This window comes from Terrapene carolina, unplaced genomic scaffold (genome assembly GCF_002925995.2).
Source record: "Terrapene carolina triunguis isolate 2854851 unplaced genomic scaffold, T_m_triunguis-2.0 Scaffold130, whole genome shotgun sequence".
Taxonomy (NCBI): Eukaryota; Metazoa; Chordata; order Testudines; family Emydidae; genus Terrapene; species Terrapene triunguis.
The window spans coordinates 39,850,537-39,873,148 of NW_020664481.1; the positions used below are offsets into that span (position 1 = coordinate 39,850,537).

Here is a 22,612-nt window from a genome sequence, read left to right on the forward strand (position 1 = left end):
TTCTGTTTACAAGTTTTTGTCCTTGTTAATTTTATTACCTTATACTAAAGATTATTATCCAAATATATTTATACTGCCTCTTTTGGAGTACTTAGAGTATTTACTTACAACTAGGGAACAGTCCCTTTTCACAGAGGCTCAATCAGCAAAATACAAATATAATCAACATATTTTTTTTTTTTTTTGCAAAAAGAACTACCACTCCTGTACCTATAATATGTAAATAACCATAAAAAGGGCTGGCAGAAACCCAGAAATGTGCTTACCATGGAGGTGAGTCAGGATACATGACATTGACCTGAGAGAGAGTCTCCATGTAGGAACCAAAGTCAAAAGCTGGTGGGAACTCCTCTGTGCAGGTGGATCTCAGTTCTCCAATTGAGCCACCGTAGGAGAAGCCATCTGGAGCTATAAAACAAGCAATTAATACTGAGTCTTTTCTCCATGGTGGCTTCTCTGCTGATCTGCCATAATTTATACCTATAGTCCACAAATGAGACAGCAGGATTGTTAGTGTTTTAGGGCAAGCAGGTCTTAAGGAAATAAAACAATTCCCTGTCAGGGATGGCTGCCAACTAAATTCAAGCTACTGTGTATCATGGTGTGGAGCTAGGAATATACACCCCATGCAACTCCCCAAATTGTCAGTGTCATCAGTGCTCTACCCAAATAGAATACAAGGTTTGTACACAATCTCAAATGTTAGCACTGCTTCTCCATAACCACTGAAGTTATTGGGAGCTGCATATATTCAGCACCTCTGAAAACCAGATCACTTCTATGTAGGTGCCTAAATAAGGGGCTAGGTGCCTAACTTTAGGCACCTGTGGGTATGTCTACACTGTGGTCGGAGGTGTGACTGCAGACTAGGCACACATCTGAGCTAGTTTGATCTAGCTAGCTTGAATAACAATAGCAGTAAAGCTGCAGCAGCACAGGGATAGCAGCTTAAGTACACATCCTGGGTCCTGAATGGGCTTGCCAAACCTGTGTGGCTGCCCATGCTGCCATGGCTTGACTGCTATTGTTTGAACTAGCTAGATCAAAGTAAGCATGAGTATGTCAACATGTGCTGCAGTCACACTTTTGATTGCAACGTAGACATACCCTTAATTTGAGTCCTTAACACTAGGACTCACAGAGGAAAAGAAACTGGAGAATGGGACTGAAAAAAGAAAAGAAGAGCTGCAGTTATGTGGCTCCCACAGAGATATCAGGAAACTGGTTCAAACAGGGTACAAGCAGGGAGTGCTGTGTAAAGGAGTGTAGTCTTCCATTGGAAGTTTGACACCTCAGAGTGTGCCAAAATCTAAAGAGGCAAGAGATAAACTGGTGGCACTTTCTTCTCTGCAGTCAGTGTTGGGCTTGCCTGCACATAGGCTGTCCCTGAGACGGGTTAGTAGCATAACTGAGCGAATACCAGCATAGACTGTGTGGGCAGGTGAACGGCCTACACCCAGACTTCTCAGCTGCACCACTTTGTGGTGTAGCTTTGGCATCGCCTCTGCTTCTCTGGCTGTGTCCCACAGGGCCAGAGGAGCAGCAGTGGATGGCTGGCTGAAGAAAGGGAGATGATTCTCCTCCAGCAGTTCCAGGCTCCTGGCCCCTCTACCTTTTTCTTCAAGCACCAGAGAGAGGCCCATAGGGAGGGGAGTCAGGAGCTGATGGTTTTTGGTAGGGCAGGGGTGAGGAGGTTACTCTGGGAAGGGAAGGGGGAGCAGGCCCTGAGATGCTGGGAGGCTTCACTGGCTGGCTGCCCTACAACCCCCTCCCTCCCTTATGGAAAACAATCTGTTCCTGAGCAGCTTGGGACCTTCTCTGCCCCACAGATGGGAGGGGAGAAGAGGAGGAGCTAGCAGCCAGCCCCTCTGGGGCCACAGCTGTGGAGCCTTGCAGATGGGTGAGGATGGCTAAATGTAACTGAACTGTAGGGGAGAGTTCATCTGGTCTGAATTAACTTAACGGTATTGGGGGCAACCTGGTGCCCAGAGAAGCCTAGTCAGGGACTCTTTCCCCAAACCCACCAGTGCCTAGACAGTAGCCCTCCCCCACCCTCCCCACACCTACTTCCATTGGTAACTGATTACACAATTCATTTGTTTAATTCCCACAGTAAGTAACTATATTTGTGTGTAATTTCAAAAAGTACAATGCTAACGGCTTCCTAGAGATTTTGTAGGGAGCTGCTTCATAAAACACTGTTTTGCATAATTGTAGTTTGAAAGTAAAAACAAAAGTGGGGGTTTCTTTTTTGGTAGGTAGTAAAATAAGGCTTGGGTTGAATAGGCAGCTCACGTGAAAGGTCCCACAAAATGAAAAGTGAACACCAGGGTTGTAATTTGTAAATTATGCAGTTATTCCTCCTGCTGTTGAAAGCTAATACTGTGTTTCTTTTGGCGCGTGGGTGTGTAAAAGTTTGAAGTGATGGCATCAGAGTAACATCTATAAAAATACCTACCCCCTGCAATCCATAGCATGAAGGGATCAGTGATAAAAGGTCAAGTCAATTTTTAGGCAGAACGGCCAACATATTTTTAATAATGAAGCATCTGATCAATATAGTGAGCCAAGAAATACATAGCTATTGTTAAAGGCACCATGTTCTGTTGAAGGAGAGTTACTCAGAGCAATAAGGTCTGATCTTAGCTTCAGCAAATATATAAATCAATGCACTAAAATAAGATTGTGGGGGGAAGGGGAGGGAACAGTAGGCCTACGAGGTACATAATTTTTAAGCTGTTTTCCTGTCAATATTGCCTAATGTATACCTAGCCTTATCTAAAAAACCGGACATCTGTAAGAACACTGCTTAACCACTAGTTTAGGAGAGGCCAGGGTAACCTTAAAAAATTCTGGTACGAATATGAAGGGTGAAGTAGAGTGAAAATGAATGGATTGTGTTAGGTATAAATGGGATAGGGCTTGTTACAGAGGGAGGTAAACTCTGTAAGATTCCCCTGGGGGTGTCTTTTCCAGACTTTTCTATTAAGGGAAGAGTGTTTGCAGGTGGTCTATGCACCTATCCAGGACCCCCTGCAGCTTTTCCTGGCAGCTCAGCTCATGTGGCAGCTAGAACGAAGGGAGTTCCCGGGGACTAAGTAGGAAATTGAATACAATAGCAGGTCTCCAGTGACCTGATGCTTCCACCCCACACAGCTCCAACTCCAGCCCTCCCCTTTGTGAACAGAGGCAAAATCAGTCTAATAAAGAACTTCTGTATTCTTTCCCCAGCTCTAATGGTAGTTGTCAGACCTCCCTTCTTGTCCTGTAAGAGTTACCAGTAAAGCTAGTCACAATTTCATGTACAGTAGCACCACAAATGCTGCAGACAGAGCTTTCAAAATCTTCTGTAGTTTTCCTATGGCTTTTCTATATGAACAAAAATAACCAGGACAAATTGTCCCTGATTCCCTTAAGGAGCCAACAAGATGATGATTTTATTGCCTGTCTGGTTTTATGTCAGAGACATCATCCACAATGTGATTTTTGCAGGTGGTTACTCCACAACCAGGTGCACTTCATGGAATGTCAGCATTACTCAGAGGCAGGCTAGGCCTGTTTTTTTTTGTGAGCTGACAAGGGCAGTCATGTTTCACAGAGGCAGTTTAACTCACTGATGTAGAAAAATAGTGTGGATAAAAATTCATTTGTGAATAAAAAGTAGCTACTGTGAACTGTGTGCCTGCTTCCCATTTGTTAAGATATCTATAAGGTGCACTGCAAAGTGGTTCCTTGCAATGATTACTCCGTTAAGGGCCAGATCTGCAGCTGATATCAACTAGCATAGCTCTATCAGAGCCAGTGGAACTATGCCAGTTTACACTGGTTGAGGATCTGGCCCTGGGGTCTGCGCTCATTGCCGGCACCACTGCTTTGATATCCGATTTAAATTAGGCTTTTCTTTACCACAAACACATTCTGCAAATCTTCATAGCTATGGGTTACCCTGAGAAGACTTGTCTGAAACTCAAAATAGTGATGTAAACTTCCTAAAGGTGTTCTGAGCTGTAGATAGAAAAGATAAGAATATAATTTGTGCCCTCTAATGAAGCAAATCGCCATAGATCCATGAATTAGGGCTGTGACTGTATATAGGGATCAATATTTTTCTTTTGAGGGAGGTCTCTATCAGAGTAGTGATCTCTTTGGATAGGGGTTGGGACATACTTCAACAAGTTGGGGACTGTTTGTGCCTTCCTCAAGCAGTTTTCATCTGTGTACATTTTCAATTCATTGTTCAGGGTCATTTTAATAGGCTAACTTATTACTGGTGGAACTCCACCAGGGATTAATTCAGGGCACCATGTTTACTACCAGGGGCGGCTCTATGTATTTTGCCACCCCAAGCATGGCAGTCAGGCAGCCTTTGGCGGCATGCCTGCGGGAGGTCCGCCGGTGCCGCGCCTTCGGCGTACCTGCCGCCGAAGCCACGGGACTGGCAGACCTCCCGCAGGCATGCCGCCAAAGGCCGCCTGACTGCCGCCCTCATGGCGACCGGCAGACCGCCCCCGGCACGCGCTTGGTGCGCTGGTGCCTGGAGCTGTCCCTGTTTACTACACCTCTCCTATGCTTAGTAAACGTAGTCAGCCAAATTCCCGGTGCTACCACTGGAGCCAATGGAAATGTGCCCAGATGCTATGGTGATGGCTGCTAAGGTAAAACCTTAAGATAGGCAGATGAGCACTACTGAGCTCAAGATTATTATTATTTTGATTTTTTTCTTAAAAGATGCTGCTAAGCTCTTTTGTACAACTTAACACTTATTTCTAATAATCAGGTGGTAGATGGGGAAAATAGCTTTCTTCTTTAGATTGTCCTTTTCTCTGGGGGCTTTGATGCCACCCCCCACCTTCTGTGTTGGTATGAAGCTCAAATATTAACATAGGCATTTTTGTTTAAACAATGACAACTTCATCTTATATAATATACAACACCTTATAATTAAAAACATCTGTGTACCAGCTTTACTGATGATACAGTAACTGTACAGCTCAGGGATTAGTGCCCTAATTGCTGCAAAGCCAGAAAAAAGAGCAAGAAAAAAAATAGGTCTTACAAAAACAGTAGACGTTGCTTGTAATTTATCTCCAATGGACTAAGGTTGGTTATTTATTTATTAAATATAGCAATTCTAAAAGCGGTGAAAAATTTGACTCTAAGGTGGGGTCCAAAAACCTTGACAATTTTTGAATTATTTGAAGAAGCTGACTGTAGACACTTCTCTATTAAACACAGATCAAACACAAAATGAATAATTATTAAAATGAAGATGAGAAATACTGCCCCAGATTGAAGCCCCATTGATTTCAATGGGAGCTTTGTAAATTACCTCAGTAGGCCCAAGTTTTGGTCCAATGTACTTTTAAGTGGCCTGAGAGGCATCTTCCAAAAACAGGGTATATTTGTTTTTGGTAAGTGGCTTTTCCTCCAAATTATAACCTTTAGAGTTTTTTTTTCTTGTAAAATCCTAAATGAACAACCCCTTGAGAATAACTAACTAAAATTAAAAAATATATAAATTAACTGTCTTATGACAAACTGCAAACTTGTGGGGCTAGATCCTTCACTGGTGTAAATTGCCAATGCACCATTTAAATTAAATGATCCTCAACTTCAGTGGAGCTACAGTGCTTTGCAGCAGTGGAAGATCTGGCCAATGGGATCACTTTTTATATCCATCCCTAATATTTTCCCTTTTTAACTACAGAAGCACATCTTCTGTTGGTTTTTCTGGTGTAATTGGCTCTCAAGCTTTTCTGATCTGCAGTCTCAAAATGGCCCAAAAAGTCATCCTGGGCCCCTTCATATCTCATATACTTTGAAATCACAAAAGATTTCGGTCACAGGAAGAAAAAATGGGGACACTTTTGGGTGGTAGGAGGTGGGATGACTAGTGCTGCTGGGAAGGGGCTTAAAGTCTAATGTAACCAGATGTCCTGCCGTGTTGCCAGGGCAGCACCATTACAAGGAACTCTTCACTTCTATAGAAAACAAAGGGGCAATTTTCAAGGTTGGTACAGATTTGAAGACTGAGAGCTCCATTATTTCCTGTTCTAGAAACTACTATATGCTGGCTCTCTAGCAGAGAGAAATTAAACTGGGCCCACAGACCAATGGCAGTAATGGGATTTCAACAGAGTGCAGCAGGAAATTAGGAGACTATAGGGAGGGAGACACAAATTTGTACAATACCAAAGAAAACTAAGCAGCCTGGCAAACAGGAGCTATGCAGTTGGCTTTCACACATTCATTTTGACCCCTTAAAATATTAAATCAGTGCCAGCATAGAGATGCAACTAAACAAGAAAGCCAGTTGTATCCTCCTTTGTCTTTTTAATGTTTGTTTTGCAATTTCTGCGGGGCCTGCTCTCACTATCCGTAGGAGCAGTGCAACAAGGCGCGTAAGCACTATCTCACCATAATTAGCTTCTCTCCTCGGGTGTGGGTGTCTTAAGCGTCCATCCTTTCTCAGGCTGCCAACAATGATTGTCACACAGGATAGAAACAGCACAAGTCCAATCACTACTCCAGCTACCAGGAGGGGGGAGACCAGCAAGCTGGTGTCATTGCCGTTTTCACTGTAGCCGGGAAACTCACTGATAGGGCTGCTCTGGTTCAAGTGAACTTCTGCACAGGAGAGAGAGGAGAGAGTGCATAAATGATGCTGAAAGGAACAGATTGTGTTGATTAAAGCTGCTGCATAAGCAACAGATATCCAGAGCAACAAGTTACAAATGGATTTCAACTTGGACAGCTGTTTGTACAGATTACATCTTGCCCCTAATGATCTCCTTGTGAAATAGTTAATATTTTTTCAAAAGATCTTTGAAGAGTAAGAATGTCCTGGCTCCCAGCCAGTAAAACTTCCTGTGTAGCAATGCACATACTCACTTCAAAGGCTAGAAGCTATTTGTCATGTATTTGTATACCCCCCCCCCCGATTATTGCTTCATTATCGTCACAAGATTATAGTTATTTTATTTCTCTGTTATTCTGGTAGCAAATAATAAAAGTTCCAGTGATCTCTACAATGGAAATAACTGCCATGAATCTGAATAATTTGTCCACCTGTGATACTTGGATAAACCTTTTTGGCTCATCTGAGATGAGTTTCTCTCTCTTTCTCAATATTGGTGGACATATAATTGAATATGGGCGCTTGGTCAGCCTGGTATGGTATGTTAAATATTAAAATAATTAATAAAATCAGCCAGCTAGCCTACTCTTTCTGCAGCAATTAATGGTAGTGCACCTATACTGCAGCATCTCTGCAGGCTCTTCTATGCTAGAGTCTGTCTAACTTAGCAGTCCTGATTATCTAGTCATTAAGCATGTCCGTTTAACAGCACAAAGTTGTCTTCTCCTGCCCAATCTTCTGTACGGCTTCAAGGAACATGTGCTATGAAGAGTGACCCTATTACCTAGACAAGTCCTACATTAAGACCCACCTCATTAACAAACAGTGTTGCATTATAGTGATTACTTATACATATATTTTAAATGTAATGTTAAAGTAACTTTACAGTTTAAGAAAATCTAAGTATTTAAACTATGGCAATGAATAGTGAAAGGAAGATAAATACCCTCATCATTCATACAGTTTCTAAAACAAATGTATAAGGAGCAGTGGGCTAGAAGCAATGGATGAATCTGTGGTCTTTGTTATGCTGGAGTTCAGACAAGATAGTCCTAGTGCCCCCTTTTGCCCTTAAATTCTATGAAATGCCTGAAGTACAAATACATCACATTGCACAATCAAAAACCAAACCAAAACCTCAAACTATTTTTTTTTTTTTTTTTCCCTGGTAATTTGTTTTTTTTTTTTTTTTTTTTTTTTAAATTTCAGCCATGAACATGTCTATGCAGATGTTATATAATAGGCATCAGCAGAGGTATTTATATGCTGAAAATAATTAAAATAAAATGTTCAATGTACATGAACTTTACTTCTGTGAACTTCCCTAACCCAGTTCTCCATAGGTGCCTGTGAGGTTTAAAAGCTCCACCAAGCCTCCTGGAGGACTTACAGACTTTGAATGGATTCCTACATACAATTGGATTTCAGCATATTAAGCTTTATGTACTAATTAGTCCCACTCTCCTTTCACTCCAAGCAGCTACTGCTCTCCTAGCCCATATGAAAGCTGGGGTCTCTGGGCCTCACTCGATCTCAGCAGATCTAATTCATGATATGGCAGGGGCAGGTATAGAGCTTTCAAACACATCGGCCACCATCCTGGTGTAAGCTGCAGAACTGAGACCCTAGGTTTGCTTTTGGCTGGGAAGTCAAACTGGCTAGAGGTCAAGTGAGGACTAACAATATTGGGTGAATATAAGTATTATGTTTATCGTTTGTCTTTACCGGTAACAAAAGCTTTCCAATACCATGAACAATTCTACTAAATAGTCATGTAGGGAGTTGCTTTTTGTTTTTTCCCCTAATGTATTTTCTGAGCACTTCTTTCATTCTTATTTCATGTTGAAACTACTGTGTGACTTTGGCCTTGAAAACAGTGTAAATAAATGCATTTCTGGCTTTCCATGTCTATTATTTCAGAAACTTTTAATTTCTGAAATTTTTCAGGATGTATATTTACTTTAATGTTTAAAAAAAAAAAAGGCTTTTATACCACATTCCACTGTGATACGAGTGCTCCTCATCTCCCGGGGGGAGAAGTGTGTGCAGTGTTGTTGATATATTTAATACACACACACTGCTATATGTCTATGTACCAGAAGACATGGTCAAAGAAATGTACCTTGCACTTAAGGCGGAAGTGGTGAGATTTGTGGTAATTTTTAGTTCCCGCAGGAGTTTGTTCCGCAGTGTTGGCTACTCCTTGAGAAAGCTGTGTCTCTGGTACGTTTCCTTCCTGCTATAATTTTTCAATTAAAAAATGATTTCTCACCAAATATAGGAAAAGTTTTTTAAAACAAAAACAAAAACAAAAAAAACTCTGCATCTTCCAACTCCATTTCTAGATTATTTACCTCCAACAGCACACCCAGAGACATAATTAACAGAAAAGTTGAATAAAACAACAACAAATCTGAAGAGCTAGAATGACTGCAATTGTTTTCAATGCAAATCTCATTCAGAGACAATCTAGGGAGACTGTACCAGAAGTTTAACCTTGGGTTCCCTAGAGCTTCTACTGGTGTCATGTGGATGGGCATGTGTTGAACAGAGTTGATATTCAAAGCGCTGTGATACTTAAACAAAAAATGGAAAGTGTTAGAAATGATGGGCTTGGATAATGGGCATAGCACTTAACTTGATAGGGTCCCCTACTAAGTAAAGCTGTGGGGGGAAGTGGGACATAAAATAAAACTGTCAACATTTCAGGGACAAAGTTTTAAAGCTAGCTGCAGCAGGCATTTGTTTTCATGGCCTGTTACCCCATATTGCCTTGATCCGCAGAAAAAACTCCAGTTGACGGTAATGGGTTTTGGATCAGGCTGTCTCTGGGAAGGAGGGGCCATGCAGGGCTTTCTGGCTGCAGAAAGTGCAACTTACATTTTTGCAGGTGTACCCATTGGGACAAACTTTCAAAAATGGTACAGGCTGACCTGCACATTTAGAATTTGTGTATGCACCATTTCTATGTACCAATGGGCGATTCCCTTTCTGGCATATTCCCTTTCTGTAGTCATTCTTGCTAACAAAACTTTGCTCCTACAAATATTCCTGAAAGCAAATAAAACATGCTGTGTGAGTCTCGTAAAGGTATATATGCACTTTTTATTGGAATGGATGTTAACAGATAATTTTCTGCAGGATTTATCCAATTCTTGCTACTGTATGATACTCTTAGTGTCTTGCAGCCACATTGAGCTTGCAAAGAGGAGCAATACATACATGATGGCTTCACGCCATCAGTGACTAAAGCTTGATACTCCGTTTACTAGGGGAAAAAAAACCCCTTGGGACTTTGCGTGCAGTGTGTTTGTTAATTTTTAGCAGCACTTGGCTGACTGGGAATCTTCATGGGCATCTAAGACAGCTTTCCAAAAAACTTAACGGAGCTCTTACGAAGTCTTACTCTTTAGGATAATGAAACTTTTGGTATGCAAGTTGGCGCCTTAGTGTGTTTGTTTTTTAATCCTATCCTAATTTTACACTAATGAAAACTCTTGGCTCACCACTTTCTCGGTATGTAACGTGCATTCGGGTTTAGTTGAGGTTGTGGATGTTGCATTAGGAGCTAGTTCGTAAATATCACTTCTAAAGATGGGTGCACAGTGCAAAGTTTGGATCTGTTTCTGAACCACAGGCGCATTGTAAACAGAACTGGCTCTAGGCACCAGCAAACCAAGCACGTGCTTGGGGCGGCACAACTTCAGGGCTGGCATTCCGGGCGCTCTCGGAGGTGTGTGGTGGGTTTTTTTTGTTTAGGTTTTTTGCTCCCCCAAGCAAAAACAAACAGAGCTGGCCCTGATTGTAAAGATAGGAGCCAGCTGCAAAGTTTGGATCCAGATTTGCACCAAACTTTCCTGAAGATTGAGATCTCGCCTCTAGTAATTTCCGTAGGCTACTGATTATATGAAAGCTTTACAGGCTAGCAATGATAAGAAGCTCACAGAAAATGAGGATTGATTTTTTACAATGTAGCTTTCCTGCTGTTACCTTTTCAGGTGGAATAAAGTGAGATCTGGCACATTCACTACACTAGAACAAAGATGTATAACTTTTTTTTTATGAGTGATTTCTCCCCCCCCCCCAACACACACACCCTTTGCAGCTGGTAAAATGTTAATGTTTTGATTGAAAATAAAATTTTGAAATTGTTTAAAAAAGCAGGCACTTTTTGTTGTTGTTAAACCAGCAGTACTTTGCAACATTGCCAACAAGCTGGCGTAACGCTGACAGACTCCGGTTGTTGGTGGGCGGGATCGAACCTGGGGCCTCTGAAGCTTAGTGCATGAGCCTCTACTGCAGTGGTTCTTAATCTGGGGTGCGAGATGCCCTTTCTGGGGGTGCGAGACATACTTGTGTGAGATAGGATTTTCATTACTCTTACACATCAAAACAAAGTCCAGAAACCACCTAAATGCAAGTGATGACATGCGTGTGACTATTTCAAAAAAGTTCCTCGTTTCTTGAACATCACTGAACAAAAACAGCAGAAGAGTCACTGAGCCAGTAAACTTTTTTAAAGTGTGTAATTTTTCATGTATTCTTAATTTTACTGCAAAATTAAAATAGAATTATATATCTTTCATTCTATAGTTATGATATATCTAGGTTTAAAGAACTGACCTACTTCAATGATTTTTGATAAGGGGTGCGAGAACATATTTTGAGAACCAAAGGGGTGCAGGCTGCAGTAAAGGTTAAGAACCACTGCTCTCCTGTATGAGCTAAAAACCAACTGGCTGTTAACTAAGGCTGTAGGCAGACTCATTTTATATCTCTCTAAGTGGTCTCTGTGCCACTAGATGGGACAGAACACCACACCCAGAAGGTGTGTGGGTTACACTGGATTGCAATGAGTTTGTTCTCCCTAATACACACTACCTAAATTCTTGCAGGATTAAATAGCAAAAATGAAAAGCATTTTCACAAGAGCCGAACCCTGGAAAGTCCCGCTCTGACAATCAGGCCAAGGTATATGCAGCCAGATTTGCACAAATGTTCTGCAAGCTTTCAAGATGAAAGGAAAGTGTTAATGTAGTACCCACCATAATGACATGAGATTGAGTCTTGATGTGGCAACAGACACTACCAGGTAGATTGTCTGCCATTTGAAGCAGAACAGAATTAAAACCACACAGACATTGGCACATTGACCTCCAAATATTTATTTTAACCAATTAGCAGATGGGAATATGCCATTACTAAAGCAGAGATTCTACTGTCAGTTTGGCTAAAGCAACCTACTATAATCAACTGCCAACCATTTAAGAGATCTTATAAAAGCTATGTTCTCTGATAGCAGAAATGAGAAGGTCAGGAGAGAGTTACAGACTTGCAACTTGTCCTTGATGCCTTTGTTTTATCAGTCAGTTGTTTCATAAAGAAAGTTTAATACTTTCACATTTAGGTGTGGCACTGGTAATATTGATGATATACATCAGGTTGGTGATAAAAAATGTGAGCCCTCTGAAGATGTTTCACATTTGAAAAACTGGCATAATGCACAGAGCCTATTAATTGTGCAAGATTTTCACTGAATGCTAGGCAAGTCCACAAGAATATGTCAAAGGCTTTTCATCAGATTAATTTTTCATTTGTAATTGGTGCAGGATTCAGAGTGAGATTAGATTTAAACTTCATGGCCAAGTCTTTGATCTATTATTATTTACTGGTTAAGCACAAGCAATGTGCCTGATTCTTTCCAGACCCTGAAAGAAGTGGACAGATTCTGCTTTCATTTATGCTGGTGTAAACCAGAAGTAACTCTAATGAATTTGAATGAGATTGACACATGTCCTAGACCTACTTTCGCCCTTTTTGTTTACTTAGAAACCTACTGGGAGATCCAGAGGAAGGTCCCAGGTTAATACTGTTCTTATTTTTGGGAGTGAGTGGGTTACAGAATTTTGGATGACATGGGTTAACTTTTGTGGACTTCACAGGAGAGGCTTATGGGTGGGACTTTCAAAAGCACTCATTGTTGGCTTACCACTGCTCCCATTGAACTCAATGGGAATTTTACCGTAGACTTCAAAACTGACTACAGTGAGACGTTTTGAAAATCCTGCCCTATGTGACAGTCTATTCCCTTTCACGTGCTCAGGATGAGTTTTAAACAAACCTGGCTCCTCATTGTAAATATGTACATATTAATCACTATCAATAGAGTAGTAAAAAGTACAAGGAAAAAGGAATACAAAGTCTTGTGATAAGGATATGGAAAAAATATGCAGAGTACTTAGCTGTGATGGTTGGAAGGATCATGACCTAAAGGATTTGCATTAGTTTAAGAAGATAGGTAGAGTTGACTATTTTGAATATCCCAAAACTTCTATTCTTTCCTCTCGCATAATTTTCTTCCTTATCAGCTAAACAAGCTCAGAAGATTACTGCAAGTGAAAATTTTTATATTTCTATGTGTAATGGAAATGCTGCATCAGTAGATGCTTCCTGAGAGAAGCGTTCTAATTTTGGTGTTGGATCCCACCATTGTTATGCCAAACCTAACAAAATTCTGTGACTCGTTTGGTCAATATTTAAGAATAAATCGGAAGCACTGACAATTTCCTTTCACCAAAATATTTCACTTACCCTAATGGGTAACTGAAGAACACAAACCATTATTTGGGTGTACAATTTATCGACTATGGTGCAGAACTATTTCATAAACTGTGATGCTCTGGTTTTTTTAAATAACTGTAGATCTGGAAAAGTCTGAGCGCTCTCTCTTTTTATATATATATATGTGTGTGTGTGTGTGTGTGTGTGTGTGTGTGTGATTCTTTCTAAAAGAAAAATGGCTACTAGAATTACTATTAGCCCCAATAAGATTAATAGCTGCCCTCACTAGTAAAGAAAGTGTTTATCAAAGTAAAGGATGGGTTGGCATTGTACAACCTTTAGACATTTTTTAGCTATACAAGCTATGGCTCAGATTCTTATATCCTTACTCACGTTGCATAGCACTTTCGTCAATGAGTATCCCCACTAAAGTCAGAGTAAGGGTATCAGAATCTGGCCCTATTTTTGTTTACAGGAGTTTAAATCTCATTAGCAAGGAGTTGAAAAAGAAATCATTTCTGAACTTTACATTCCCATTTTGTACCCAAAGAAGCATTTCTTCTTGTTAGACAAAGAGCCCATTTATCTAGCACTCCCTCAGAGCTTTGAAGATGCCTAAGCTGTTCAAACTCTCATCCTTTTATCTCCTGTTACTCATATTCATGAATCTTCCCCCTTTTATATACATATTAATCTAGTTGAACCCAGTCTCTGGCAGAAGCACGATATATTACTGTTATTAAAAGGAATGAATTGCCCTTAGCCCAGCTTCTAAAACAATATGCAGTTGATAATCTCCTTCTTTTACAGTATTTTAAATTCTGAGCCTAATCCTCTAGACTATACTTCCTGAATAGCACTGAGTTCAATGGGAGCACTCAAGAGAGTAAGAGTGACAGAAGGAGACCTCTTATTTCTGAAAATTAAAAATTTCTATTAACAATCTCCGAAAACAAAATATATTCGTACTACTCAGAGCAAAGAATAAAGTCAACCTTTTATATTTTTCTCTTACCAAATTCCTCTCAGTTGGTAATCTGCATATTTATGCATGGCAAAATAACTTACTTCCACTTTCATAAATATTAGGAATATGGATACTTGCGTAGAACCCACAAATATCTGTAACCGAGTTCCTAGTTATTCCATTATGCTAAATTGTTTGTAAATGTTTTCATCCAGTTGTAGTTCTGTAGCTTGTAAATACTTCACTGTGAATATTCCATATTAGTCCTTCAAAATTTGCACCTTGTTGGTTACATAAATCACATCAAATTACTTCTATTTGGTAATGGGGCAAATTGCACATCCCTGTAATAGCCAAAATGTGCAAACTCCATACCAGCCAGCCAAGGGTTAATGAACGGCTCTGGGCTCAAGCAGCCCTACCTTGTCACACATGCAAGCATGTCAAGCCTACAAGAAAGGCCTAACATGGGAAACTTGGCTCAGTTAGCAGCTGGCTGAGGAGCGGAACACACCTTCAAATTTCAGCTCCCAAAGAGGGGCTAGGACTGTTCCCCCTGAGCCAGTGGCGTAGCCAGGTTCTAGGTGCAGGGGGAGCAAACATAAAAAAGGCACCCCCCCTTGGCTCCTCCTCTGGCCACGCCCCCCTTGGCTCCTCCTCCGGCCGCTCCACGCCCCCTCCGCTGGCTCCTCCGGCCGCGCCGCGTCCCACCCCCCCTTGGCTGCTGTGGCCATGCTGCGCCCCCCCCTCGGAGGGGCTCGGTCCAGGGGGAGGGGGCCGGGCGTGGCCCGGCCAAGAAGTTTTTAGGGTGTGGTCGGGGGGGGCGGGGGGAGGCGAGAAAGTTTCACGCACCCCCGGATGGGACTCATGAGCTGCCGAGTGACCTCGGAAGAAGCCATGATGCCGTGCCGGGCGGCCGCTGCGGAAGGGAGAGGGGAGAGGCGCGCGGGAAGCTCCAGGCAGGCTGGAGTCTCGGACATGATGTAGGCGAGGAGCGGACGGTCGGTCTCTGACACCACCCCCCACCCCCCAGACATCCCGCTCATTGGGTCTGCACTTACCTGGCTGCCCAGGTGCCTCTGATGAGCAACCTCCTTCTCCCCCACAGCGCCAGGGAAAAGCGTCCCTGACTGAATGCCACCGCCTGGCTTGTTGGGCCCGGGAGAGAGCAGACCAGGCGCAGACGGCAGAGCCTCTGAGCTCTCCTGCCGGGCTGATGGGGCTGAACGTGAGCTCCCCGGAGCGCAAAGCTCAGCCCGGTACAGAGGAAACCTGGACAAACTTGAACACGGGCGCTAGGGGTGGGGGAGGCGAAGCCTTTAGGTCACTATGAACAGCAGTGCTGGGGGTGAGTTTAAAAGAGAAGTAGCCCAGCTTTTGGCTGGATTTCCCCCAACTCCCCAGACGCTGATCCCATGCTTTCCCCATGAGAGAGTCCAAAAGAGAGAGCCGCTTCCAGTAACTGGAAACCAAACCCAGAAGGGATAGATTCCTATGGACTCAGACCGAGGGCTGAATCTCCCACACCTGGCCTGTGCTGACAACTACCTGGGTGTGGGAGGCTGCTGACATGGTGAGTACAGGGCTCCCTCACACCCTGAGGGGGCATTGTGGGAGACCAAGCCTATTACACAGCAAAATACACAATTTGAATATTCAAGCATTTGAGCTGGACTATTTTTTTTGTGCTAGCAAAGCTCAGCCACTTTCAGAGCTACAGAAAACAAACCTGAAATGAGTGCAAATGCGGCAGACTCGGTGAAGCTTATTTTAGAATGAAAATGAATATTGGTGGAAAATTGCCTATTCTAGACTCTAGACAGCAACATCCGTCTGCAAAACCTCTCTAATACCTCAGTATGGAATTTTACACAGCCCTTGCACCACTCCTAACAGACTGTGTTTAGAATACACACTGCTGGGGGAGATGCAACTCTTTTGGAAACTTTCACGTGTTGCCATTTTCCCCTACCATGAATCTCTCTTTTGAAGAGAAACCTTTTTACACTGTCCCAGTTTACCTGAGGGAAGGAAATGCAGCTATTCTGGGTCACTTAGAATCTGATCCTAACCTGGTACACAGCATCTCTAGCATAGTACTGGACACTTACTTCCAAAGGCTTCAATGGATGTTGAGGCTGCTCAGGACCTCACAGGATATAGCCCTTTAACAGGGCTTAAACTGGCTTTCCCCTTCTTACAGTTCTACCTTTTTGCAGTTCATATTGTCATTGGGGCAGAATAGAGGCCATACTGAAATTACTTCCTGAATGCATGTCCACTTTAGAGTAACGTGTATCCGGAATTTGTGCTGAAGGGCATAATGTTTTGTTTTACCTGGAACCTTAAAAGATCTAGCCAACCCTATAGGCAATGAGTTGGTTGCCAAGTGGATAGACAATGAGGTGAAAGGGAGAGTAGCTGGTCAAGATTTATGTAGTGTTGTGGTTTTCATGTTTACCTAACATGCAAGAAGTCCTCTGTTCAAAACTAGGCAGAAACATGGCCTTTCCCTGCTGTGCAGGAATCCTCTTACTGCCAATGGCCTCTGCCTTGTCAGTTCCGCACACAAGAGGACAGTGACATCACACACGAGAGCGCCTTTATGTCAGCCTGGGCCAGCTGGAGGGGTTAGGCCAGTCACTTTCTAGAGACTTGTTCCTTGGCCGCCTCTGCCTTTGCAGGTTGGCATATAGAGGTGAGCTCTTCCTGCTGGCCTGCTTGGCATTTCTTCCCAGTGGAACAACTAAGGCAGGAATGGGGCCAGGAATGTAGGCAACAGCGGATCTTGCTTTACTGGGCTGGCTAGAATGTCTTCTTTCTTGTGTGGCGTGACTGGGGAAAAAAGCCCCTGGAAAAAGTAATAAGCACATCATAAAAACCACGACTGCCACAATTGTTGCCAATGTCAGTTAAGAAGGTAAAGGACTGAATGATCATGGAAATTAAATCTCTTATCCTAGAGATCGCTTCCCTGCTCAGAGTTAAAGCATATTAAGACAATACTGCATTGACACTGCCCATGCTGAATTTGTTTTGTGGATTAATAGAAAAGTTCATCCACTAGGACTATAAATCCAACACTTTCCATGAGCTTTAAATATATTGAATAAACCCCTATAGGACTGAACGTGGGTGGCATGTACAGTGGCATAGTGTATAAACAATGTAAGTAGGTGCCATATTTAACACAATAAGGTGCATCGTGTGTAAGCTATTCAAAGTATATTTCAAGAGCCTCATTTTCTCTAGCTAGGATAAACTACGTTTTTTTAGGAATGATGAGACAGACTCCTGAATATGCAGACTCCTGAATATGCAGCCTTTTAATCGAGGGGAGAAGACTGACAGATGGTAAAGAAGGAATGATAGATAAGGAAAATTAGCAGAACTGATAAAGATTTTGTTGCTCCTGCTTTATGAGCAGTTCTTGTTCAGTGATGATTTAGTTCGGTCAAGAGTGACCAATTGGATTCTGTGTTCTCTGCTGGACTGTGAAATAAACCTCTGGCTACCGCAGCTATCAGACTGCTATCACGCTGTTTATTCCTATAGCTTCCATGCAGGAAACCACTAAATAAGCAGAGTAGGTGCATTACAAAAATAATCTCTCAAACAACTTCAAACTGCAGCAAACTGGCTTGTGCCAAGTAGCACTGTCGCAGGTGAAGTGATATGATTTAACTCATTCATGCAATGGCCACATCAGGGCTAGATCTTAGAAAAATATGTCTGTTGATTTCCAAGACACTACACCTTGGATCAGAAAGAAAGACTGGTCTTGTCCATAAGGCCAGACATGCCAAGAGGTCTCCTGTCCAGCAGAGTCCATGGGCCCTCTGCTATACTAAGTGTAAATCCAGAGAGGCTTATATTTGATTTATGACTATAGTTGGCCTATTGTTTCACTTGTGTGCCAGAACAGGTTGCTAGTTGAATTTAAAATCCAAAATGGAGCTCTGGGGTGCATTTTTGTATTCAAGCAGAGTTTTTTAAACTGAGCTGGCAATTTAAAAGAAGACAAACCTTCTTAGTAATCTTTCAGATCTTGAATTGTAGTGAAAGCATTTAAAATATTTTCATGATATTTTGGAGTCATGTGTGATGGTTCCATTGCAGTGGTTCTCAAACTAGGCTGCTGCTTGTTCAGGGAAAGCCCCTGGCGGGCCGGGCCGGTTTGTTTACCTGCCGTGTCTGCAGGTTCGGCCGATCGCGGCTCCCACTGGCCGCGGTTCGCTGCTCCAGGCCAATGGGGGCTGCAGGAAGGGTGGCCAGCACGTCTCTCGGCCCGCACCGCTTCCTGCAGCCCCCATTGGCCTGGAACGGTGAACCGCGGCCAGCGGGAGCCGCGATCGGCCGAACCTGCGGACGCGGCAGGTAAACAAACCGGCCAGGCCCGCCAGGGGCTTTCCCTGAACAAGCAGCGGCCCTAGTTTGAGAACCACTGCATTAGAGGGCTCATAAGTTGCCTAAAAGGTGCAACACTGCTTTTGCCATTCATAAAGCAGAAAGAAACTTTAGTTTTTATATTACAGTCTTTCCTAAATTGTAGATCAGAGTGAATGTTTGAGAGTTTTCTGCATGCACGTTTCTACTAAGGGACGCTTGGAGCACTGCTCAGTAATAAATAACCTGATAGTGATATTAACTGGATCCTAAAACCACCTGTGTTTATTTTAATAACAGGACATGGAGAAAATTAGGTCTGAATTTTATGCCCATGGGCAGCTATTCCCAGTCCCTTGCTGCTAAATAACCATATAGGTACCTCCCCAATCCCACTGACCAGTGCTTTCTCCTGCCAAGACTCTCTCCTCCTGGTTGGGCAATGGACAAACAATACTGTCTGGCATATGCCAGTCTATTGAGTGTGCTTGATCATAGAAATGTAGGGTTGCAAGGGACCTCGACATCTAGTGCAGCCTCTGTGTGAGAGGTCAAAGGTGGGGAGAACAAGAGGCCAGAGGGGTTTGGAAGCAGAGAATGAGGATTTCATGGGGAGGTACCAGGTATTGTGGGAATCTGGAGGGCGGAAGATCTGCTAATCAGTGGGGGAAAATGAAAGAAAAGGTCTTGCAGATCTGGTTAAAGCAGGGCGTTCTGTGGAGTGAGACTGATGGGTAGTGCCCTTGTAAGTTTGTGCAACATTTGGATGCTTAACCAGACGACCCCCTTGAACTTTGAGATTTACTTGTCACTAGCAGTGACACAGCTATGGTGGTGTGAATAACAGTGCCTCAATATACAGTTCATCTGCAGTTCAAAAAGCTACTAATTCTGCAATAGGAGCAGCATGCAACACAATAATCCTATGTATTAATCTTAACACACACAAGGCAGATAACTACTGTCTCAAGATGCCTAATATCTAAAGAAGGAATAAAAGAAATCTCTGATCCTGCGAACTTGTGACCTGAAGGCTCCCTCCATTGTCAGGCATATTTGCTTCTGCTGGTCCCTGTGCTTTTGTACTCATTATCTGCCAGCAAAGCTGAGTAAATTGGTGGAAAAATAGAATCATCTGGAAATTGTCCAGTATAAATCAGCTTAACAAGTGTCAGAAAATAGTTTGGGAATAGGAATTCCCAGCTCAGGATGTCTAAGAGCTGATCTAACCTCTCTTTCTCTTTCATACACGGGTACCTTTTAAAATGAAACAGCTGAAAGGCCATCTGTTTCTTAAGCTTATAAACCACACTCAATAATTACTGTACATAGACTCTGTGATGGGTTGGATCACAGAAACCCCCTTGGGAACTGCCAACTGATGTGCCAAGACTACCTCTTCTCCTGCTTTCCCTGCCAGCTTGGGACTCAAGCACCCTGTTTTTCATAGATTCATAGATTCTAGGACTGGAAGGGACCTCGAGAGGTCATCGAGTCCAGTCCCCTGCCCGCATGGCAGGACCAAATACTGTCTAGACCATCCCTGATAGACATTTATCTAACCTACTCTTAAATATCTCCAGAGATGGAGATTCCACAACCTCCCTAGGCAATTTATTCCAGTGTTTAACCACCCTGACAGTTAGGAACTTTTTCCTAATGTCCAACCTAGACCTCCCTTGCTGCAGTTTAAGCCCATTGCTTCTTGTTCTATCCTTAGAGGCTAAGGTGAACAAGTTTTCTCCCTCCTCCTTATGACACCCTTTTAGATACCTGAAAACTGCTATCATGTCCCCTCTCAGGCTTCTCTTTTCCAAACTAAACAAACCCAATTCTTTCAGCCTTCCTTCATAGGTCATGTTCTCAAGACCTTTAATCATTCTTGTTGCTCTTCTCTGGACCCTTTCCAATTTCTCCACATCTTTCTTGAAATGCAGTGCCCAGAACTGGACACAATACTCCAGCTGAGGCCCAACCAGAGAAGAGTAGAGCGGAAGAATGACTTCTCGTGTCTTGCTCACAACACACCTGTTAATACATCCCAGAATCATGTTTGCTTTTTTTGCAACAGCATCACACTGTTGACTCATATTTAGCTTGTGGTCCACTATAACCCCTAGATCCCTTTCTGCCATACTCCTTCCTAGACAGTCTCTTCCCATTCTGTATGTGTGAAACTGATTTTTTTTCTTCCTAAGTGGAGCACTTTGCATTTGTCTTTGTTAAACTTCATCCTGTTTACCTGAGACCATTTCTCCAATTTGTCCAGATCATTTTGAATTATGACCCTGTCCTCCAAAGCAGTTGCAATCCCTCCCAGTTTGGTATCATCCGCAAACTTAATAAGCGTACTTTCTATGCCAATATCTAAGTCGTTAATGAAGTTATTGAACAGAGCCGGTCCCAAAACAGACCCCTGCGGAACCCCACTCGTTATGCCTTTCCAGCAGGATTGGGAACCATTAATAACAACTCTCTGAGTACGGTTATCCAGCCAGTTTTGTTGAGCCAGACACGCCAGTCTGCTCCAACACAGACCCAGGGTCTGAACCACATGCCCCAAAGCTGCAGACTTAACTGAAAGCAACTTAAGAAGTGTTCCTGTTTTTAACACTCAGCTGCCCAACTCCCAATGGGGTCCAAACCCCAAATAAATCCGTTTTACCCTCTATAAAGCTTAGACAGGGTAAACTCATAAATTGTTTGCCCTCTATAACACTGATAGAGAGACATGCACAGCTGTTTGCCCCCCCAGGTATTAATACATACTCTGGGTTAATTAATAAGTCAAAAGTGATTTTATTAAATACAGAAAATAGGATTTAAGTGGTTCCAAGTAGTGACAGACCGAACAAAGTGAATTACCAAGCAAAATAAAATAGAACACACAAGTCTATGTGTAATACAGTAAGAAAACTGAATACAGATAGATAACCTCACCCTCAGAGGTGTTCTAGCAAGCTTCCTTTTACAGACTAATCTCCTTCTAGTCTGGGTCCAGCAATCATTCACACCCCTTGTAGTTACTGTCCTTTGTTCCAGTTTCTCTCAGCCTCTCCACCCCCAAGGATACCTATCTCTTGAGCCAGCTGAAGACAAAATGGAGGCAGGGCCGGCTCTAGGATTTTTGCCGCCCTAGGCAAAAACAATTTTGGCCGCCCTCCCGCCCCGTTTTTTAATTACCCCCCCCCGCCCCAACTCCGCCCCTTCCCCAAATCCCCAGCCCTGCCTCCTCCCCCAGGCTCTCAAGTCTGGGAGGGAGGGGGAGGAGTGGTGCGCAAAACGGCTTTTTCGTGCGCTGCGGCCGCTCGGGATCTCCCCCTCCCTCCCAGGCAGCAGCAGCGGAGGTGAGCTAGGGCAGCCGCGGCACATTTTTAGGGGTGGCATTCTGGCGCCGGCCATGCCGCCCCTAAAAATGTGCCGCCCCAAGCACCAGCTTGTTTTGCTGGTGCCTAGAGCCGGCCCTGAATGGAGGGGCCTCCCAGGAGTTTAAATAGACTTTCTCTTGTGAGTGGAGACCCTCTCCTCTCTCCTATGCAAAGTCCAGCTCCAAGATGGAGTTTTGGAGTCACATGGGCAAGTCACATGTCCATAAATGACTCCGTTTTTACAGGCAGGAGTCATTGTTTACATGCTACCCTGAATGTCCTCAGGTAGACTTCTTATGTGGATTGGAGTCTTCCAAGATTCATTGTCCTTTAAGTGTTTCTTGACTGGGCACTTAATTGGCACATTCCTTTCCCAAGAAGCTGACCAAATGCTTTACTAAGACTACTTAGATATCCAGCAAGTACACAGCCAATATTCATAACTTTGAATACAACAATGACACATGAATGCAAATATGATGAATAGATTCAGTAGATCATAACCTTTACAGAGAGATGTTACATGGCATATGTAGCATAAAACATATTCTAGTTATGTCATATATACATTAATAAGCATATTTCCATAAAGCCTTATGGGATGCACCATCACAGACTGCTTCAAGCTTTACTTATTTCCTGTATTGTGTATGTGTATCTCTAGATTATTAATAGAAATAATTTATTTTTTTT

At 42.9% G+C, this 22,612-nt stretch overlaps 1 protein-coding gene across 2 annotated transcripts in view; it reads right to left on the minus strand.

Annotated features, from left to right (window-relative positions):
- LOC112103884 (protein BEAN1) overlaps nt 1-22,612 on the minus strand; it is a 109,087-nt gene that overhangs the window by 27,059 nt on the left and 59,416 nt on the right. For both annotated transcript variants that reach the window (XM_026652818.2, XM_026652817.2), the window contains 2 exons: nt 6,418-6,627; nt 267-408 (listed from right to left, as the gene is read on the minus strand). In XM_026652818.2, coding sequence (XP_026508603.1) covers nt 267-408; nt 6,418-6,627 — 352 coding nt within the window. The remainder of the gene's footprint in view (nt 1-266; nt 409-6,417; nt 6,628-22,612) is intronic.